General features: G+C 32.4%; 1 protein-coding gene across 1 annotated transcript in view; it reads left to right on the top strand.

The window, feature by feature from the left end:
- The window catches only part of LOC145297606 (leukotriene A-4 hydrolase-like), a 198652-nt gene that overhangs the window by 129722 nt on the left and 44952 nt on the right, over positions 1–23978 (top strand). The window contains exon 3 of the mRNA XM_080143665.1: positions 13267–13378. Within this exon, the coding sequence (XP_079999791.1) occupies positions 13267–13378 (112 nt within the window). The remainder of the gene's footprint in view (positions 1–13266; positions 13379–23978) is intronic.

Raw genomic sequence — 23978 nt, 5'->3', positions numbered from 1 at the left:
TGCAGCACAATAAGGAAAATGAATACTACTATATTACAGGTATACATAAACACACAATATTTTAACAATTACTAATGTTTTGTCTTCTGGAGAAAAGTTCAAGATGTGAGAAACAATAGTTAAAGAATTAATTAATGGATAAATTTACCATTAAGTAAATTGAATATATTTTTACTTATCGAACTATTTTAAGAAGTATAATCCCCTAAACTTATTTAAATAAAGTTTTAAAAAATTACAGTTTAAAACTTACACTAAGCATAAGTTGAGGAAAGTTTAAAGAAAATTATATAGGCATCCACATACAGTACTGTTTCACTGAATCACAGCTCGTCAGTGCGGCTTGAATCTGCAATTCTCTCAGAATTCCCCAGATTTATTATCATATATACTTGCGCATAAATTGAGAGATATGTGATAACAAAATCAATGATAAAATGGAGGCCAATGTTTTTCTGATTTTCATCAACTCTAATATAAAGCACGAGTTGTTCCCCCCCCCTTCGATCACTACTATTTGAATAATTTAAACAAATATCACAATTTTCATTGCTCTTCTTTTGGTTAACTTGTACGTATCAGTTGTTGATAGTTAGTTTTTATGGAAGTAAAATACAAAATGTATTTATAAAATAATATTGGTACTTCTGAGATATGGTTTGAAAATTTTGAAATGTTACTAGAAACTTAAGAAAGATGAAAACAATATTTCCTTTTTTTGTGTTTAAAACAAATTATTTATTTGCCTGAAAGATATGAATGATGGAAAAATGATTTGAAGAAGAAAAAAAAAACATCCCAGAAGAACTTTATTTTGTTAAGTTTGCTTATTTTTTAAAACAAACAAGGAAATCGCTTCTGATTTTCTTAAATATTTAATATACAAAATTTATATTAAATTAGAATGAACAATGTCCTTAACCACATTTTCTATGTATCAAATTTTTTTTTTTTTTTTTTAATTTGTATTTCTTATTAATTGATAAGTGGGTTATTTTTTTAATGGAAGAAAGATACAAAATATATTAATAAAATGATATTGGCACTTTTAAGCTATCGTGTGAACTTTGAAATGTTATTAGAAATTTAAGAAAGCTAAAAATGATCCTATTTCCTTTTTTTTTTTTTTTTCATTTTAAAACAAATTATATATTTACCTTAAAGAAATGAATGATGGAAAAATGAGTAAAAAAAAACAAAAAAAAAACGCTTGAGAATGACTTTATATGATTGAAAACTTGAACCTTCATTTCTTTAAGGTATGAATAATTTGTTTTAAAGAAAAGGAAAAAGGAAATAGTATCGTTTTTAGCTTTCTTAAATTTCTAATATCTCAGATTTCAAGTTTTCTAGGTTGGCAGTATTTTTGTGCGAACAGTTGGCAGAGTTGGTGGAAATTTTCTGTTTCTATGTCTATCCTTGTAGCCATGTCACTAGTAAGGGTGCTGGAGGTAAACGTTTTGTCTGGGCTGACGTTATCCGCCTGATAGTCAGGGACCCGAACCTTGGATTAACCACTAAGGAGGCTGTCCTATCAGCAGGTGCAAAGTACTGGGGCTGCTGTATTGCCATTTGGTGAATGGAATCTGGACCATGCAGTAGCTTCTGGTGGGGCCTCTCGATGCCATACCAGTGGGTAATTGTTACGGCTTTACCTTATCATGTGGTACAAAAAAAAAAAAAAAAAAAAATTCTTCGTTTCTTTTTCTCTCTTAGTTTCCCCTCTCTGTCCTGCTCTAAGTAAATCTGTCGACCTAGTCCACAAATTCCAAAATTTCATCATGACAAGTTTCAAGAAAAAATTCACGATTAAACCCGGTTCTCCAACTTCCAACGTAGACCCCTACTACCATGTCTCCTTCTCCAACATCAGGGGTCTACGTTCTAACCTTCCAGAGGTTGAAACCCAATTACAGGAGACTAAACCAGACCTTTTATTTTTAAGTGAAACTGGCATTGGACAGGCTATTTCCCTTGATGAGTTTGCAATTACAGGATACTCTAACTTAACTTCTAAATCTGACCCCCAAGATCGCCATGGGCATGGAATATGTGCCTATATTAAAGATAGCTTTCCATGTGGGAGGGACATCTCCAGGGAAGATCCTAACTTACCTTATATGTGCTTCCGGGTTGCTTTAGCTCACACTACTGCATTTATATTTACTCTCTATCGCCCCCACAACAGCGGAGTTACTATCTTTCAAAGCATATCTGAGAAAATTGACCAAGTCCTTTCTACTTATCCTTCAGCTAACATTCACGTATGTGGAGACTTCAATGTTCACAACGTCGAATGGTTGACCCACTCAAACAAGACCGATGATGAGGGGAGGTTCTGTCATGATTTCTCCATTGCCTATGACCTCACTCAGATTGTTCAGGAACCTACCCGTGTGCCCGATAATGACGGCCAGTATGCGAGCCTACTAGACCTTTTTCTCACAACTTGCCCTGAACTATGTTCAGTTTCTGTTCTGTCGCCTCTTGGATCTTCCGACCACTCTGTTGTATCAATTAAGATAAAAATGAAATGTAATAAGTCCCCAGACGTACCTCTTCATCGTACAGTATATCGATACACTAAGGCTGACTGGGATAGCTTCCGTACATTTATATCTGATCTACCTCTGCATTCCATGTTTAAAAAGGATGTGTCCTCTATAGTATTAGACCTAACTGAATGGTTAATTGTAGGTATTGACCATTTCATACCCTCTAAAAAATTTCAGCAAAAACCTAACAGCCAGCCATGGTTCTCTCCAGAATGTGCTGCTGCCATTGCGCACAGAAATCACTTTTTCCACTGCTTCAAACGTAATAGATGTATGGAAACTAAAGCCGTTTTCAGGACTGCCAGCAACCATTGTAAGAAAGTAATAAGGAACGCAAGAGAGTTGTATGCTCAATCTGTTAAGTCCAAAGTAGCTGAGCAGCGGCTTGGTTCCCACCAGTTTTGGCAAATAGCAAACAGAATCCTGAACAGAAGCGTGTGCTCCATCCCAACTATTATCAATGGATCTGAGGTAATCTCGTCAGCATCAGACAAAGCCAAACTCTTTGTCAAGAACTTTGCAGCTAATTCTACCCTTTGCGACCAAGACCGCCAACCCCCAATATTTCCTCTTGTATCAGAAAACACGCTATGTGATATACGTATATCTGTACGTGATGTTGCCAAGCTAATCAAAAACCTTGATTCCAGTAAAGCAACTGGCCCTGATGGTATTCCAATTATAGTACTCAAAAAACTTCAACCTGAACTAGCGCCCATACTTACAAAACTGTTTAAACGTTGTCTTAAGGAGAATAGTTTCCCATCTCCCTGGAAAATCTCATCAGTATGCCCTGTATTTAAGAATTCAGGTGATCGCTCATCCCCCTCTCAGTACAGGCCAATAAGTCTCCTGTGCGTCATGAGTAAGTTGCTAGAATCTGTATTAAATACAGAAGTAATCAAACATCTCAACAAAAATAACCTTCTTAGTGACACTCAATATGGTTTCCGTTCTGCTAGATCTACAGCAGATGTCCTTACAGTTATATCGCATAGGATTAGCAAATCTCTCGACGGTGGCAATCTTTCTAGGGCAATTGCTCTTGACATATCTAAAGCCTTTGATAGGGTATGGCATAAAGGTTTACTTCATAAGATCGCTAGCTATGGTATAGCTGGAAAAGTCTTCTCAATTATTAAATCATTTCTTTCTGATAGATTCATAAGAGTAGTAGTTGAGGGGCAAAAATCAGAAGCTCACAATATTAATGCCGGTGTCCCTCAGGGATCCATCCTGGGCCCAACTCTTTTCCTGATCTACATTAATGATCTTCCAAATCATATCCTTACATCATTTGTAGACATTTATGCTGACGACACTACCATTTATGGTACCACATCTAAGACAGTAAACGAGCAAGTTCTCTCCAATTCTCTCTCCTCTGATCTTGAGCGCGTAGTACAATGGGGAAAGGAGTGGCTGGTTACTTTTAATGCATCTAAAACCAAGCTTCTCTCTTTACATCATCAACATTCTAATCCACATTTGTCATCAATTGAAATGAATGGCTCTCGTCTTCAGGAGGCCTCAAGTTTTGACAAGCTTCTGGGCTTGACCATTACTCCTGATCTTAAATGGAACACGTATATCAAATCTGTTGCCAAGGCCGCTGGAAAAATGGTGGGATCTTTCTATCGATCCAGTAGATATCTCACTGCTGATGCTATTCTCTATCTATATAAGAGCCAGGTACGTCCAAGGATGGAATACTGTTGCCACATCTGGGCAGGAGCTGCTAGAAAGAACTTGTCCTGCCTTGATAGAGTTCAAAATAGACTTCGTAGCCTCGTAGGAGATGTCCTTTTCTCCTCCTTGCAACCTCTATCTCACAGAAGAGATGTTGCGAGTTTGTCTCTGATGTATCGTTATTTTCATGGAAAGTGTTCAACTGAGCTTCAATCTATGGTCCCCCCTCGCCAAACTTTCACAAGAAACACTCGTCTAGCTGTAAACACTATCAATAATTTCCCCCACTCTTTATCTGTGCCTAAACCTAAACGTAGATTCCATGAACAAAGCTTCTTTCTTAGAACTGCACGCCTGTGGAATTGTCTTCCGTTTTCCTGCTTTCCGGCTGACTACAATATGGTTTTGTTCAAGTCTAAAGTAAATAAGTTCTTGATGAGCCGTTCCATATAAGTTATTAAATTTACCAAATTTTCATTACTAATGATTACTATATTGACCAACTTCTACTGTACACTCTTTAACCCTTATCCTTGAGTGGCCTCTGGGCCTTGATAATGTGGTGATGCCTTTGTAAAAAAAAAAAAAAAAAAAAAAAAAAAAAAAAACAATACCCCAAAGGTGCCAATATTATTTTATTAATCGTGTCACTTGATACATAAAAAAAGATATTTGGATCACCAGACTTTCTGTGATCAACACCTTGATGGACTTCCATACTTGAGAGATTTTCATATCTCCAATGGAAACATGATTAACACAAAAATAAAAATAACGTGGATTTGTTTTATAATCCAAAGAGATTTGAAAAGGGGTAAAAAAAACAAACAAACAAAAAAAAAAACACAAACAAATATATAACAAATAAATGTTACCAAAGGCAAGATAAGTTACTTTTCTACCTAACTGGATAATTTTTTAGTGTTTTTATTTATTTCAAACAGTAAATTTATGTTACTGCTTTGTATCTATGATTTATCTGGAAAATAATGGATATATGAAGATATATATATAAACAAGCTCCACAAGACCCTCTTTCGTTTGCCGTTTTTGACCATACCTCACATTATTTTAACACGTGATTCCCTGCATTGCTATAGCTTTCTTATACTTTTCCTCATTTAAAAAAAAATGTTTATTCGATTCGAAAAACAAGTGTTGAGCATTACACAAGTGCAAAAAAGAAAATGGCCCCGTGGTATCTTTTATATCTTTAAAGCCTCGACAATGAGTTAAAAATAAAAAATTATACAAAATACTGCTGGAAACCCACCCAATAAATGTCACGGGAACATTTATTGGCTGGGTTTCTAACAGTACTTTGTATATTTTTTTAGTCATTGTCGAGATTTCAAAGACATGAGCTACCACGCAACCATTTTTACTGTGCTTGTGTAATGCTTGGCACTATTTGTTTTTTTTTGAGCTGAATAAATATTTTACATTAAATAAAAACACTAAAAACTTATCCAGCTCGGTAGAAGAGTAACTTATTTTGCCTTTGGTAATATTTATTTATTATGTATTTGTTTTTTTGGGCGTTTTTTTACCAGTGTTTTGACTCATTGTGGATTGTAAAACAAACTCAAAAACGCCTGTGAGGAACATATTATTGAAAGCTTTTTCATTCATTGTTTGATGCTCATTTAAATTGACATTTATGGTGCAATTAAAATCAAAGAAAATACAGAAAAATGTGTATAATGCACCAGTCATGGAACGAAGAAGTAATATTCGAAAAATCATGTAATTTGATCAATTAGTTTGTTTTTTTTTGTTTTGTTTTTTTAAGAAAATCAAGTTTTACTATTAAGTAAGTCGTAGTGTTTTTGTTGACCATGATTAAATCCAATGGAATAAAAAAAAAAAAAAAGACAGGACAACTCAAATCGATGTGTCGAGGTGAAAAATAAGCCTTATGTTCAATACAATTTAGTAGTAAAATCGCTAAAAATCGTAAATTTTGATTTTCTTAGTTTTAAATAAAAATACTTGATCGATTTATATGATTTTTGGAATACGATGTCTTCGTTCTGTAATGAGTACGTGCAGCATACACTTTTCCGTATTTTCTTTATTTTTATTTGCCACCATGAGTGTCAATCTGAATAAGCACCGTTTGTTTTAAAAGAAAGAAAAGGAAATATAGTTTTTGGGTTTCTTTAATTCCTAATATACAAAATATGTATGAACAATATTCTTGACTCCATTTTCTTTGCGTCAAAATACATCCTAACTGAAATTTAAAAAAAACAAACAAGTTCTGACTCAGATTTTATTAGATTAATGTATCTGTTGATTGCTTTTAGCACAAAATCCACGGATAGAAATTTAAATGGGATGCAGAGGTCAACCGGATTTTACTTTATGCCTCCAACGTCTCTTCCTTCCTTCTATTCCTTGATTTTGTTTTGAAAAAAAAAAAAATTGTATGATGACTGATGCCTTCCAAATTCACTTGAGATTATATCTATTTGAACTAGTTTCAGCTTAGGCATACAAAAAATATTAAGTTACAAAAATTTGGTTTCACCAAATTTATAAAGAATCAGGTAGACTAGATTGTAAAGAATGTACGTTGAGCCAAATTGATATCTAGAATTTTTCCTCAATCTTACAAGGTAGGGTTAAGATTACTTTTTTTAATATATATTTTTATTACTTGACGTTTAAGGAGTAATAAAGATCTGTACACAAAATTAACTTAAAGAATAAAACAACACACACATATAGGAACTTGTGCACTATTTTAATTCAATAAAGGTGTAACAAAAATTTTCTCAACCAAAACAAAAACATACATTTGAAAATTTCAGAATTTTGGCTTTGTTACAAAAAAAATAAATAAATAAAAATCTCTAATTTGTGTTTTAAAAAAAATGTATTTTGTGTTATTATAATTTCCTTAAATTTATTTTACAAAAACAAAAGATATGCATTTACACAATTCAGGTCATTACCTTTTCAACGAGCATTCATTTGCTAAATTCTGATCCCACTAATATATATATATATATATATATATATATATATATATATATATATATATATATATATATATATATACACACACACACACAAACATTTTGAATTATGAAAAATATAGATAAATGATAAAAAGTAATAGTGGTGCTAAAAGCAAACAAAACTCACCCATATTAAACTCAACATTTATTCACGGAAGAATTTATTACAATGACCATATTTTGTAGTTAAAATTTACATCTGAAGGGAATTTTTCCTTGAAATATTACGCTATGTGAATCCTTACATCGAGTAACATTGAGAGTAAGATTTCTAATTAAAAATAATAATAATAATAATAATAATAATGAAATAGGAAAACAAAAACTAAAAAACACTTTCACTCATCTTATTTTGCATTTGCACTATTGTTCTCGTTTTTAAATGTTATTCTCACATTTCGGCCAATGTAATCTCCAACCTTCTTTAGATGTTGTTTTGTTGAACTTTGAATCTGTACAAAATTTAAAACTGATCCCTCATCCACGGAGATAGATTTCTTTCATTCCATCAGTCATGACCAGGTAGAAGTTTTACTATTAAGCAAGTAATTCTTATGTTGTCAAAATCTCCTGTACAAAGATTTGAACCTTCAAACTCTAGAAGACTATCATTTAGTATTGATTATTACTTAGCACTTTATCTGTTGCGCTACAGCCATCTTTTTGTTTATGTTTGCATAATAATCATGTAAAAAAAAAACTGAATTATGAACAGAATATTCTAAAGAAAAAATAGCCAACCAAAAGCTAAAGAGAAAAACAAATTAAATCTTAATAATTCCTTCTCAAAATCTGCAGAAGAAAAAAAACTAAGTTTGTTCCCAATGATGCAATTGAAAGGAAGCTGCTAACAGGCTTCAATCAATCATTGTAATTTGTCCATTCATTTTCTCGTCTGCTGATCAATTCTGTTTAAATTAATCTTCTGAGACAACAAATATGGCTGACTTCCAATTCTTGTATTCATATTAACACACAATGTTAAATCATTTCAAGCCTGAAGAATGCAGAAATGACATGAGTTAACATGAAAAATCAATTTTTCTTTTACTCGGTCATTTTCTCTTCTCTATCGATTCTTTATCCGTCTCCCTTTATCGCTCCCCCCTCTCTCTCTCTCTCTCTCTCTCTCTCTCTATATATATATATATATATATATATATATATATATATATATAAAATTCAAATAAAAAATAAAAAGCAGGGAAAGAAGAATCAAATATAAACTACATTAAGTCCTAAAAGATTTTCTTTTTGCTTGCAAACAGGTCTCCAGGATTTAATATAAATGGTTTCTAAAATTTTCAAATGAAATAACAAGTGTGGTTTGCTCAGAACAGAACAAATCAACACTGAACCTGGAAGCACAAACATGGCTATTTATGAGGTGTTCGCATATGGCAAAATTGTATGTATTATTCAAAGCATCTGCTGAATAATTTGCATGACGCATCTAAGCTAGAATGTATTATTTTATACAGGAGTCCAATCTTTGTGAAATCCGCCCAACATAGTGCGAACCGTAACTACATGTAAATGAATAAACAATAGTTATTATTACTATATCTATTTCTCTCTCTCTCTCTCTCTCTCCATTTATATATATATATATATATATATAATCAGTAGTTGACACTCCAAAACCAAATATATATTTATATTTTTTCTTTCATAATATTTTATTTTGTCATACATGTGTTTTGTTGAATAACATAAAAGCACCAAACAACTCATCAATGACAATTTATGTTCCTCGGAAAAACCAAACGGTTCTAGAGTTTTTTATAAAAAAAAAAAGAAAAAGAAAACCTCTGGAACTGTTTAATTTTTCTTTCTTTACTAAGTCATCATCATAGTATTTCACTCCATCTCAAGATCCATCGTTGGGCAGTGTTCAAGGCATCCCTCAGGTTCACATCAGAGCATGCCTTGCTTAAGAGACAGTTTGTGAGGATACGTACAATAGTGTGCACATAAGCGCGTAGGCACACTGAGCGTCCTGTGTATAGCTCGACTTGTGCAGGCTGTCTCATGTTTTGGTAACCTTTGCTTGGCCCAGGTTGAATGTTACCCACTCTTTCCAGGGGGATAGTTCACAGCCTGCTGGGAGGTCTTTTTTCGATGCTAGAAAAGTCTCGTTGTTGTCTGATTCATTCAACCAACATAGATGGAAGAATGCTAGTGTTGCTCTTTATTAAGTGAATAACTGGATCCCAGGTTTTAAAAATTACTTTTTAAAAATGACTTGTTTAAAAATCAATTTAAAAAAAAATTAATAACCCAACATTTTGTTGTATTACTCATTGTGTCTTTCTGATGTTTGTTTGTCCCAGATAATAACTGTTAAATATGTAGAGATTTAGAAAGAATCCATCTTATTTCGTTTTTGCAGTATTGTATTATTTCACGCATGAGTCCATTGATGGTTTTTTATCTGAGGAATTTCTTTGATGTGAAACAAACATTTCTGTGTAGCTCACTTGTTGTAAGGAAGTATTTTTGTTTTTTTTTCTTTATAGAGGCGGTGAACTTTAAATTAAAAATATTTTTCTGTTATTTGTTTTATCATGCAAATATGTGGTTCATTCCAAAGATTAATTTTTGGCATTTACAATTTAAATACAATATACACATTAAATTAGGATGAATGCATCAAGTGTTGTCTTACAAGTGGTCTATTGTGTCTGGTTTATCAGCGTAAACATGGGACTTTACATATCCTCAAAGAAAATAATCTAATAGGGTTAAAGCGCCTGAACAAGGTAGCCACTTGGCACGTAGATTTTGTAAAATTATTAGTTCATCAAATGTTTCTCTCAGTAAATTGATTATATCGTTTGCAATTTGCAAACGCTGCTCTTCATGATGAATTGACAAACCAAGCTGAACTCAAAATAACAGACAGTTGCCAAATCTGCAATTAAAGAAAATAGAATTGTCAATTCAAGTTTGCGGTCTCTAAAAGAAAAACTCACTATATATGTCGGGGTGCGAGTTCCATTATAGAAGCGTTGATTTAAATTGAGTAAAATAAAATACGCAGCAAGTGCGCTTGAAAGCCAAATTACAACGCAATTTTACGAAAATAAACAAATATTTTACTTTAAATTTATAATTTAAATATATTTTGGAGTCAACTCCATCGTCAATATCTTTTTTGCTCCTTTATTTTCTTCTTCTTTCTTGCCATGTTGTAAAGTGGAGAAAGAAAAGTCAGTAATAAAGATCCGCGCGTTGTCTCTCAGCAGTTGTATTTTGAAATGTCGGGAACGGTGCGTTGGCGACATGAGATTAACGTCAGGGGTATGAGTTCCATTATGTCTTACTTTTATGTAGCTCTACTCATGCTTTGAACACTATTGAAGTAAACCCCAAAACAATAAATGCATAATATATTATAGTCGAATGGGAAATAATAAGACAAGCTACCACGTGTAGGGACCTAGACGACCCATGTAAATTATGCCTTCATGAAAAATTTGCTCTCCTGTACTTTAAAGAACCCCAACATCTATTAAACTGTAGAAGAGAAATAGCAAACAACTGTGTTCACAAGATAAAATTTACTCTAGGATAACGATACAAAATAGTTTTAAAACTAACAAAAACAATAGAAAATAAACGAATAAATAAATTAAATAAACATGAATATACATAAACGATCACACATATATGTATGTACATATATATATATATATATATATATATATATATATATATAACATAAAAAAAATATATATATAACATAAAAAAAAACCCACTAACCTAGATTTAAAACAGATCAAGAAACAAGATATCCAGGCTAAATAGAGTACACACAAAGAAACAGGTCAACCAGAGGTCACATAGGCCTTTGTCTGATAAATGCATACTCATTGGCTGATAGGAAGGGCACGGTGGATACTAGAAAGCTGATTGGCTAACTAAAATCTCAATAGAAGATGCATATATAAAAACGACAAACAACCACAAAATTCACGCATAAGCCTGAGGAGTCCTAGAGTGGATGAAACGCGGAATATTCAGTGTAGCTTAATCGCCATATATATTTTATAACTTACTAACTAGCTCTACCTACGTATTGAGCACTTTTGAAGTAAATACTTTAAGTTTACGCATAAATTTATACTTTCGTATATTAATTTTATGTGAGTAAATTAAGTATTTATATATATGTATATATATAAAAGAATAGTAGTATAGTTACATTCCAAGATCCAAGTATTTATTTTTCATGCAAACAGCTCCTTCAGCATGTTAAAATTTTAGGTACATTTTTTTTTTACAGATCCGTTTCGTTATGCAGAAACAAACGGTTATTATTATGTCAATTCAGTCTCTTTTCATGCATATACTCTTCAGAAAAATTATGCATTTTTTTCTATCTAAGAATTTCTAATTTTTCTGAAGAGTATATGCATGAAAAGAGACAGTATTGGCATAACAATAACTGATTGTTTCTGCTTAATGAAACGGATCTATAAAAAAATGTACCAAAATTTTAACATGCTAGAGGAGCTGTTTTGCATGAAAAATAAATATTAGGATCTTGGAATGTAACAATACTGCTATTCTTTTATATATGTTCTGTTGTTATATTAAACATAGATTAAGCTTCTAAACAAAAAAGGATTAGTATACACAAAGTGAAATATAATTGAAAAAACATTTTACCAATATATATATATATATATATATATATATATATATATATATATATATATATATAAATATAAAGCTGAACGTCTGTGTATGTGTCTAGTCACGAATAGGCTCCTATATGGTTGACTATTATAAAAAACTGATCACATATAATGATAGAAGATGTATCGAGACGCAGGAATGGGTATGTTTGATCTGGCATAATGATGATTCATTAAAATTGTGGAGTTTGCGTACACGCCTTGTCCACAAAGTATGGAAATAAAAAATTTAAAAATTAAAAAAAAAACGTTTACAAGTGTTTTTGATATAGATGTACATAATAATACTTTGATAAATATGTTTTAACTTAAATAGGGATGGTATAATAAAATTGTGGGTCTGCGTTTGTGCCTGGCCTCCATAGAATGGAAATAGACACAAACTTTAATAAAGACTTTTCATATCTATCTGCGTAAGTTTACTTTGATAATTATGTTTCAGTTTGAAGAAATATGGTATAATAAAATTATGGGGTGTTCGTTCGTGCCTGACCTCCATAGAATGGAAATATTTCACAAAGTTTAACAAAGTTTTTTAATATAGATCCACAAAATATTGTGATAAGTGTTTCAGTGTGAACAGGTATGGTATAATAAATTATGAGGTTTATCTATTTTATTTTTACTTTCATCATATTTTGCTTTGATTTTGATATCCCCAAATTCAAAGGTATCTCTTTACAACCCTTCCTTTTCATAACCTATCATACTTTCATAAATCAGAGTCCATTTTCTGTAGGCTGTTTTTGAACCCAGTCAATGACGAGTACTTTTGCTAGTATATATATAATCATCAATAGACAGTTTCACTGTATCAGTTCTTAATTATGGCTGAATCAGTAGATCAAGCCAACAAGCCTCGAGTCAATAGTCAGTAGCTCTAATCACCAGGCCATGAAGACAGGCACCGCTAGAAAATGGTATCTACAATGCCTTTATACAAGCATTGACTGCCAGCATCTGTCCCAGTGGATTGCTGGATAGATCTACTAACTATTGACTCTATGATTGTTGGTAGGATCCTGAGTTTGGTATGGGTGCTGGTCTAACCACATTGAAGAGCTATAATACAGCGAAACAGGTGGGAGAAAATAATATATGAATGGAGTTTGAGGGTGGCTGGTGTCCTTTCAAGATGAATTTAATCTGGGGAAGCCAAGGAGTAGGCATATTAGAGCTCTATTAACAAAAAATAAAAATTAAAACAGGTGCTCATTTACTCAACTAGTTAAAAGGTTGACTATTATTAGAATTATATGTTCATGTGTTTTTTTCTTTCTATTTTCTTACCAGATTAACCATTGGTATTGACTACTCTACATCACCCGAGAGTAAAGCATTGCAGTGGCTCACACCCGAACAGACGGCAGGAAAACGTCAGCCGTATTTATTTAGCCAGTGCCAGGTATTCTTGCTTATTATTCTCTCCTTCAGTTTAAGTGGTAGAAATCTTTGTTGGATTCTACGTACGAACGACATTCCAAAAGTAATGTCTCTTATTTTTTTTTTTTTTTTTTATTTTGCCTGAATGGACCATAAAAGATTGCAAATTAAATTATGATGATTGAACTTATGCATTCATGACCTGAAAGTTTCATCTCTGCTGCAGATATTGACAGTGTGAAACTCTAAAAAAACGCAACCCCTGTCATAGATGTGCATCAGAAGCAGAGAAGCTTCATTGAATTCTAAGCAGAAAAAAGTGAACCGTTCAACATTCACTGACACCTATTAAACGTTGACAAATCCGATGCAGTTAATTTCAGCAAAGAATTGGGTTCGTCGATTTCAGAGTGTCGACAGATGTGAGTGACGAAGCGCACACCAGATTTTTATGACCAAGGCATCAAAAGAGGCTGGCAAAAGTGCATTGAGTGAGAATGGTGGTAACTATGTAGAGAAATAAATTTTAGTACACAAATGGTCGCTCGTTTTACTGGTATTACTCCCATTTTCATAGCGCTTCTAATGTTTTAGTTTTTTAGTTAAAAAGAAAAAAATAGGAGGCCTTATTTTTGGAACAACCCTCGTATGTAGATTCAGCGTACATACATGCTTACATTTGTAACGGCTTTCTCCCAAGCAATTGCAGCATGTCTGACAACCGTAACCTATTTTTGCTAAACCTGAGCTAGGTTACACGAAAGTCAATCACCAACTATTTGTATAACTGACAGTGCTGCTAGGTCGCCTTTGATTGTCGTCACTCCGGTTTAAACTACTTACTAGCACGTTTATGCCAACCAGGTACAGAAGAGGGGAGAAGGATCTCGTAGACGAATTCTTCCTCTGAAGACCGAGCTGCATACCTAAACAATCATAGACAGTGTTAAAAGAGGACGGACAGCAAGGGTTGGAGATTCAATCATTAACAGAGAGCCTAAGTTGGTACTCATATATAGACAGCAAAGGCATTTGTATGCACATTGATGTTTGGTCAGTGCATAGAAGGAAGCAGCACCAGCAGCAGCAGCACTGATATGTATGAAATAATAAGTCAATGTTTGTGTTTATTTTATGTGTGTGTATGTGTAAGTTGTAAGACATTGAAGGAAGCAGCAAGAGTAGCAGCTATGCAAGCTTTAAGACAACCTGTATCAATATGTGCTTATTTCATGTGTATGTATACATGTAAGCTTTGATATTTTTAGTGTGTGATCTAATTCTCTATTTAGTTCAAGTAATAAATTCATACTGAGTACATATGTATTTGTTTTTCATCAACTTAACCTAATGTTTATATTTTGCTTTCACACAAATCATTCTATAACTAGCGAGGGAGTGTCGGCAAGTTAAAATGAACATATTACGTTTCAACTTTCTCTGTACGTGTTATTCATCCACCCAAAAAAACGATTTTACTCATTATAAACCATCTTTGGTGTATGATTACTATTTCCTGTTAATTTTAGTGTTATGAGACCAATAGTTTAAGAGGTTAGTGGTTAAATATTCACACACACACACACATACATCTGCTGTTTTATTTATATATATATATATATATATAACTTCTGCAACAAGAAATATTATATTATTCTTTCCTTTTGTTTGAATTGTTGAAGCCTTTGTAGGATTATACATTTTGCCACTCTTATTGAAAAAAATACTTTTTTCATCTTCATCAGAGATTGAAAATTAACTGAAAAATAAATCTATTCTTGCAGTCGGTTTGAAAAAAAAAAAAAAACAACTGCAAAATTTTTTTTTTTTTATAAACTGTACATAGTCTACCAACCTATGTATTTGACATTTTATGTAGATCCTCAGATGGTTGTCAGCATTTTTTACAAAACAAGAATCTCATTGTCTGTAAAAGAGGCAGCATACGATACACCTATCCAACCTTCTAAGGTTGTGAGATGTGATTGAAGAGAAAAACGACACCATCCTGGCCACAGCACATCAGATCAAATAAAATTGCTGGTCTCACTGTAAAGGCTTTCATGAGAAACTGCATCACACAACGTCTCAACTGGTATGGACTCATCACCCACTGTTACTCATCCGAAATGTTCCAAAGTGTGTCCAATGTCAAAGTAGACTGCTTAAGACATGGAAGGGATCAGTTGATGACTACCTGATCTAAGTAGGCAGCACGTGAAATGGCAACGGACAGCAGAGGTTAGAAGTCATTCACGAAATGGCTAACCTCATCATAAGACTAGAAGATGAAAAATGAAAATAATAGTAATGATAATTTTTACATTAGTTGGTAGGAGAGCAAAAAATGCCTTAAGCCTGAGTAAAAGAATGACAACAAATGTATGTCCTCCACTACCATTGTTGTGGCAGGATTTGACGTGGATCTGTAACAATAATGTTAAACACAGAATTTTCCACATAAAGCTAGGGTAAGAATAAATGGGAAAATTTCTTTAGAAGTTAAAGAGTAGAATTAAAGCTATATGTCAAGATATGACGTCATGGACTAGAAGTCCAAAGTGAGATGTGATGAAGAAAATTGCAAGACAGTCAAGAGACTATCGGGCCACATCATCACCATGAGATATACATCATCAGCATGATATATAACTTTACTTCCTAAAATATAAGTTCTTTCTATCCCTTCCCCCCCTCATCACTACCAAAACAGTAAAAACAAATTCTTAGCCTTTTATCTTTTTTTATAGAAAAAGAAAAGAAAATCAATAAAAATGGTAATATGAGGTTCAGAGGTGGGTCAGAAATTTCTTTATTCACTCAATTTTCCAAAATAATGCCAGAAAGTAGATCCTTTTTGTAATATATAAAGTAAAACTAGTCTTTTTGTGCATATGTAGGTGCTAAATAGCTTTTTTTAATGCCGGATTTATTCTGTTTTCGTATAAATAACTGACGGACTTTGGACCACATTTTTTATAAAAAGTTGGATATTTAATATGAACTTATATATATTTTTTTCTTATCGCTCGTACAGGTAATAACTATCATTACATATTTTGTTATTTTTGAACACAAATAGGTTACAAACCAAAATGATTTGCTTTTGCCATTAACAAAATTCTGTATATATTGTTTAAAATAAATAATGATTATGTATTATTTAAAGAAAACGTTCTGTTTATATTGTTTCTTTTTTCTGCTTTTTTAAAACTGGAATACCGTTTAAATGTTTATATGGTAACGTATAGGTGATGACAGGAATTTAGTTTCTTGTAAGTGATAGAGGGCTTGAGAGTATTTTGTGGCCTAAACTCCAGTCTTGCCAACAGAAATACCATACCTTGAACCATACCTTGCCCGCCAGATTAATACGCACAAGCCAAACGACACTGCAACTACCAAATTTTGTTGTCCGTTCATAGTATTTGCGTGTGGGAATCCTGACAGCGCTTATCAAAGTTACATTTCGGGCAAATTGTTTGCCAAGCCCACCTCCACTCACAAAATAGGGTTTCTATTCCGAAAGCCATTTAAACATAGAGAGGTTGGGAGTGTCCATTCCACAAGCCGTTCTTAACATGAGGAGGTTGGAGATTGCGTAACAACAACAACACCAGCTGTACTTGAATTTTTTACTGGGGGGGGGCATGCTACCACCGGGCAATGCCAGTTAATGGGTCCTGCTAATAAAGTATAAAAGGAACAGATGTCAATTCACTTACACATTCTTTTTTTAATTTTAAAAAGAATCAAAATAATAAAACAAAACTTACTTTCCTCTCAACATGACTATTTTTTAAATTAAAAAATAAAAGATCCAATTTGAAACCGTAAACAGACAACCATGTTTTTTTGTTTGTTTGTTTTAAAAAACTTTTGAGAGAAAATAGGTTTTAATGATTTTTAACTGATAAAGATCAACTATAAAGGGAGGTAATCCGTTTCTCATTAATTAATGTTTGCAGTGATTTTTTTTTTTTTTTTTTCTTTTTGTGACACCAGACAAGTAAATTAATATTTAGATTGTTAAAAAAGTCTCAGGCGAAACAAATGTTGATTAACACTGCTTTAGTATAATAATAGATTTATTGGCGCTTGTCTGGAATTCCTTTAATATTAAAAAACAAAAATAGACAAAAATAAGTACATACTTATGACGGAAAGAAAATATTGTACACAAAAGATTCTGTAAATTGATCAAGTAGTTTTTATTTTTAAATAAGAAAATCAAATTTTGTGATTAAATGATCAGCGACGCCATCTTGAAAGCAGGCTAAAAATAGGAGAGAAAACTCCAAATAATTCAAACTTGTAAAATTTTAGAAAGTAATTTTTTTTAACATGTGGACATTGGAAAAAAAAAACTCAAATTCACTTAAAAATACTTTCCTTTATAAAAATAAAACTACCTGATCAACTTATGTGGTTTTTGGAAGATGATATTTTCTTTCCATCACGGGTACGTACATCATGCAGATTTTTCTTCATTTTTGTTTTCTGATATAGGGAGAATTCTGGTTGGTTGTTTTTGTTTTACGGTATATCAACCCTTTTCGGGTTATTTAATGCCGAATCCAAAGATTTTGAAGAAAAAATTTTTAATAGAATATATTTGTTGTTTTCAAGTCGGTTTCTATTTAACCCATAGTTGGGACTCTAACAGGTACTACCACTCCGGGTCAGAGTGGACCTGGGAGCAATGGTAATTAAAGGGTGGCTCCACACTCCCCAAAGCCTACAAGCTGGGGCCTCACCACTGGATATAGTTTAAGGTCATATCAAGGACCCCCATTGAGGGACTTTTACCCTCTGTAGGGGGGCAGTCAGTGTATTCTAATGCCCCACCGACAGGGCCGGAGAATTCTGGATAAGAACCGATTTATCTATAGTGTTTCTTTATTATAATCAATGAAAGGAAAAGAATAAGCTGTTCTTGCTAGTCACCACCATTTCCTTTTTGATATCTAAATAGATTAAAAATAACAGTGACTTTATTATTATTTTTTTTATTTTTATTTATTTTTTGTTTTTGTAGTGGGGATGCAGGGAGACGATAGCTTTGTGTTACTGGCAACTGTAGGCCATTTATTTTTAAGTGAAATGGTATGCATACTTTTTTTTTTTTCTAGGACAACAAAAATGTCCATTATGAGAAGAGGATATGAAAGAATCTGTTATTTCTATTGTAATTGGGCCACCAGAAACTATTATTTATTTATTTAGAGATAGAGGAAAGGGATGCTGGGCTAAAACTAGAAACAATAGCATCTATTGGAATTTTGAATGTAACAATGAATTTGAACTTTTAGGATATATATATATATATATATATATATATATATATATATACGAGCAAACAGTTAATAAAACATGTTAAAAAACACTTTGAAATGAGTTAAAAACATATTTAATCTGAAAAGGAAACACTAGATAAGTGGATAGTCCTTAATCCACGGAGTTTAAAAGAAATACTTTCCTTCTCATCAGAGGGTAGGAATTAGCAAAATGCGGGATCGGATTTTGCATGCAAAAGTATTTGGTGAAACAACAAGTAAGTCAAATATCTATACTTGAAAACAAAAAAAGTGAAGCAGAGGGAATATGGTGAAGAAAAAGGTGATTACACATGAATGGATAGTCTGGTGGAAGATAAGTAATCCAGTGACGGTAAAATCCAAATATATAACTTCAAGAAAGAAGATTTTATATATATATATATATATATATATATATATCAAATACTTTTGTATGCAAAATCCGATCCCACAATTTGCTAATTCCTACCCTCTGATGAGAAGAAAAGTATTTCTTTGAAACTCCGCGGATTAAGGACTATCCACTTATCAAGTGTTTCCTTTTCAGATTAAATATGTTTTTAACTCTTTTTCAAAGTGTTTTTTAACGTTTTATTAACTGTTTGCTCTTATATATATATATATATATATATATATATATATATATATATATATTAGTGATGGGACGATCCAATATTTTTCTCGATTCTGATACAATTTCTGATTCCAATTCTTTGTAAATCTCTAAATTTTTAACTATAGAGTTGTTATTTCCACCCCCACCCCGATGTTCATGAAAATAAAAACATGTTAAATATGCTAATATTTTTCTAAACGTAAAATTACACTTGTGGATGATTATCTATCGATTTTAGCTTTACTGCTATTATAAAATCAATAAATATTTGTTATTTTATCATTATTACCAGCAACGGAAGATTTTACTTCAAACAAAATCAAATAAAAAAGACAAAATCCAAAGAATCGTTTTGCCATCGGAAAATAGGCACGAATTTTTCCTATATCGATTCTGATATCCCCAAATTTGTTGATTTTTCCGATTCCTGATTCCGATTAATCATTCCAACACTAATATATATAATTATTTTAAAAAAAATATACAAAATACTGTTAAAAACCCATCGAATATATGTCAGCCTATGTCATGGTAACATATATTGAGCGAGTTTCTAACAGTATTTTGTATATTTTTTTACATTTAACTCATTTTCCCAAACTTACTGTGTTCAGCAGAGAGTTCGGCGCCATTTTCAATTTTCCAATACATCGTTAAACACTATGTTTTTCAAGCTGAATAAACATGTTACATTAAATAAACACCAAAAAAATTATCCAGTTAGGTAGAAAAGTAAATTATCTTACCTTTGATAACATTTATTTGTTATATATTTGCTTTTTGACAATTTTTTTGAATCTAGATGTATAGTAATACAAACCCCAATGGTCTTGACAATGAATCTTATAAAATTTGTAGAGACCTGTGGTTCAAATGCGGTTAAAAAATATTTAAATAATTTTAAATGGTCGGTGTGTTGAGACCATCATCATCATCCACCACCACTTCCGCTGGGTAGGATACGTCTATAGGATGGATAATTCAAGGCTGTCCAAGAAAATCCTTTAAGGAGAACTGGCCCAGTGTATGAGGCCATGAGCCTGAAAAATGTGCTACAAAAACCAATTCAAGCACACCCTGGTTCTAACAAACATTGACCCATCCTCATGGGAGGAAACTGCCAGGGACAGGAAGATGTTGAGAAGTGCAGCACACCATGGCACCGTGAACTTTGAGGAGAAGAGGAGAGAGAATGAAGAGGCTAGGAGGAGAAGAAGAGAATGACGAGAACAACCCCGCCCCCCTACCTACCCTCCCTTGTGAACACTGTCCACGACTCTTCCACTATAAACTTGTATTAACAGCCACATCATATATCATATATAAACATCCACCCCAAAGATAGGAGGCTAGTGACAAACGACAGGACCCAATACTCGGACACGAGTGGGAGCTGCCGCGAACAACGACAACGAATGGTTGGTGCATTAATACACAAACCGGGATGTGAGGCAAGATCATCCCTTTTAACCAAGCTCTTCTAAAGAGGACTCTTTGTCAGTTTGGCTATGCTGCGTGCTGCAACCCAGGAGAGTTCAGCCATGAAATAATGGCTCTAAAACCACTCTAAGGTTGGTGAAGACAACTGGGAGGCTAGATAAAGATGTAGTTATGCACTATCTAAGCTTATGTTGAACTTAGGTCTGGTCTATAGGTTTATGATATTTGCTGCTGATCTCAGGATTGGCTGCCTGTCATTATCTTGACTGCTGCGGACCCTCATGCATGGTCTGCGTTCATTTGGGAATCTGTATGTTATATGGTAGGAGCCAGCTCAACCCATCCTGAGTGAATGTTGCCTCAAGCCAACTGTGTCAGGGCTGCCCACTGTTTCCCCTCTATTAAATCATTTGAACTACTAAAGAACGGCGAGACAAGTTTGATCCTATGCAGTATTACTTTATCTTGCGAGGTGCTATCCAAGGTTACTATGTTCACAGATAACATCACGGTCAGAGACAAAAATTAGCCGCAGCAAGTCAATCAGCCTGCGGTTGGGTGCTTGGAGCAGTGACACCACCCTTCTGGTTTCTTTCTGCTGGACGGATGGCTCTGTTCATATCTTTGGTGTCTGTTTAAGATTAGGCCTCCGGATTCAGAGGAATTGGTCAGAGGTCTAAAGCAAGACCATCTCTCGTTTATCAGAAAAAAGACAGGCAATATCCATAACCCTCGACCCTCCCATCAAAGGACAGTGAACAACTAAACTTTTTAGCATGTTTAAAATGAGAAAAAATTATAGCCCATTAGCTGAGAATGAGTGCTGTATGCCAAATTGATAATTGAATATTATTAAATTTGTGCTCATTTTTGCATTAAATATTAATCTTTTCCAGTAGTTTCCGAGAAAAAGTGTGAGCAAATATAGTGTTGTGGTGACTAGTCTGTATTAATCTCTAACTGTGCATCGAATGTATACCATAATACTTGGTTTGTTGCACCTTATCATAACAAAGGTTCGTACAAAATTTCAGCCAGGTCAGTTCAATAGTTTCCAAGAATTGGAACGAACAGACAAATAATATAGATAATAATAACCTAATTAGATCTATTATTGATTTGAGTGATGATGGTATTTATAAGACCGATAATTTGTTTACAGAATCCAAAGGTATCATTTAGTTCAAGACCATTAAAATATATATAGAAAAAAATAATGATTTGCTAATTACTTCATGCTGGAAGAGAATAAAAATTAAAAGACAGGAAAATTCTATTCGATTATTTTTTATTTAAGTATTTTTTTTTCTGTGTTTTTTTTTTTTATTTTAATTTTATAATTGAGTAACAAAAAAAAAAAATTTTTTTTTTACAAGAATGAATGTAAGACATTTAAAATAATCTTTGCAAATGTGTTGTGTTATCATTTCAAGAGTTCCTATTTATCTTTATTTCTTGATATACTTGATAAAATATAACAATCGCGTAATATCTAAATAGCAAAATTTTACTGGGGTGAGAGGTATTAGATTTATCATGGCCTTGACCTTAATCGATTTTAGTAGCGATTGTAGTTTAGTGTTATAAGTTGTTGGAAATTACATTTCTCTTATTTGAAAAAAAAAAAGAAATACTGTTTCAGTGAAAATCAATTAATGCGTAAAAAGCTTTTAGGTCAGCAAATGAACCAAACATTTAAAAAAAAAAAATTAAACTGACATAATTTTTTTATTTATTTATTATGTAATGATGTGAGTTGTCACTATAAGTATTAGTGATTGTATTTTAGTGTTATAAGCTGAAATGTTATTTAACAACTGATTTCACAATTTAATTTCTATTCACTACTTAAAAATCATTGTGACAAAATTAATCAATTTGAAAACGAAAACAAAACTAATTAATAATGAAAAAGACAAATTTAAATTGAAACTAAAACTCACCAAATAATAGTAAGTATTAATAATAATAATAATAATAATAATAATAATAATGATAATAATAATAGAACATGTTTGTGTCAATATTAAGAGTAAAATAATTCTTTACTTTTTTTATATTATTATCCGTTATTAAGATTAAGTCTCCATTTTTTTTCCTCGTAAAATTTATATTTTCATATATGAATATTGAAATGAAAGTAAGTGATAAAAAAGAAAAAACTAATCAATAATGAAAAAGACAAATTTAAATAAAAAATAGAAATTACCAAATAAAGGTAATATTACATAATAATGACAATAATAATAATAATAATTCTTTCTTTTCTTTTTAATTATTATGAGTTAAGATAACCCTCATTTTTTTATTCATAAAATTTAAATTTTCATATGTGCACATTAAAACGAAACTAAACGATAAGAAAAAGACAAAACTAATCAAAATTAAATTAAAAATAGAAATCACCAAATAAGCTAATACGTTTGTGCCAATATTAAAACTGAAAATATAATTCTTCCTTTTGCCTTTTTAAATTATTATCAGTTAGGCCTCCACTTTTTTCCTCATAAAATTGTAATTTGCATATGTGAATATTGAAGTGCACCAGTCGCATGCACGTTCACTTTTAATGATATATTATTATAGAGATTAAATTTTTCTCCTGAAAAGATTAAATGTAGAAAACTATTTTAGCTTTAAATTTACCCCCAAAATTAAATGATAAAAACTGTATCCTGAACATTACTTATTTCTTCCAACACCCTCCCCCCCTCCTCCAACTCCCCGAGAATTTTGAGGTGTGTGTTTCTCACTTGAAAAATGCCTGGAGATTAATTTCTTAAACTTGTCTGGTTGAAATTCAGCAAAGTCAAAAGGAAAGAAAAAAAAAAAAAAAAGAAATGAGTCAGTTGAAATTTCCTGATCTCTGAACCTGCTTGCAAATACAAGAGGCTTTCTCTTTACAATAGAGGAAATGACGATTAGATAAGATTGTGAGCTTTGCCAGGTCAAAGATTGTTTTGAAGTGCCTTCAAATGATTGCTATTTGTGATAAGGATATTGGCAAATGACAAGTAAAATTTCATTCAACATGGCTTTTGGTATATTTTTACTCTTTGTCTAATCAAAAAGATCAAATCAAGATTTTATTATTATGGCTATCAGATCAGGTTGTCTGAAGATACTGGCTTCTATAATGCACCAAACATTGGTGTTTTTTGTTTTTTGTTTTCCTTTACTTTTCCAAAACTTGATCATATTCTGAAAAATCAAAAATTAAAACAGCAATTTTTCTCTACAAAACAACC

This window comes from Euprymna scolopes, chromosome 18 (genome assembly GCF_053919585.1).
Source record: "Euprymna scolopes isolate OS-2025 chromosome 18, ASM5391958v1, whole genome shotgun sequence".
Taxonomy (NCBI): Eukaryota; Metazoa; Mollusca; class Cephalopoda; order Sepiida; family Sepiolidae; genus Euprymna; species Euprymna scolopes.
The sequence above is the reverse complement of the archived record's forward strand: the minus strand, read 5'-3'. Positions and strand labels throughout refer to the sequence as shown.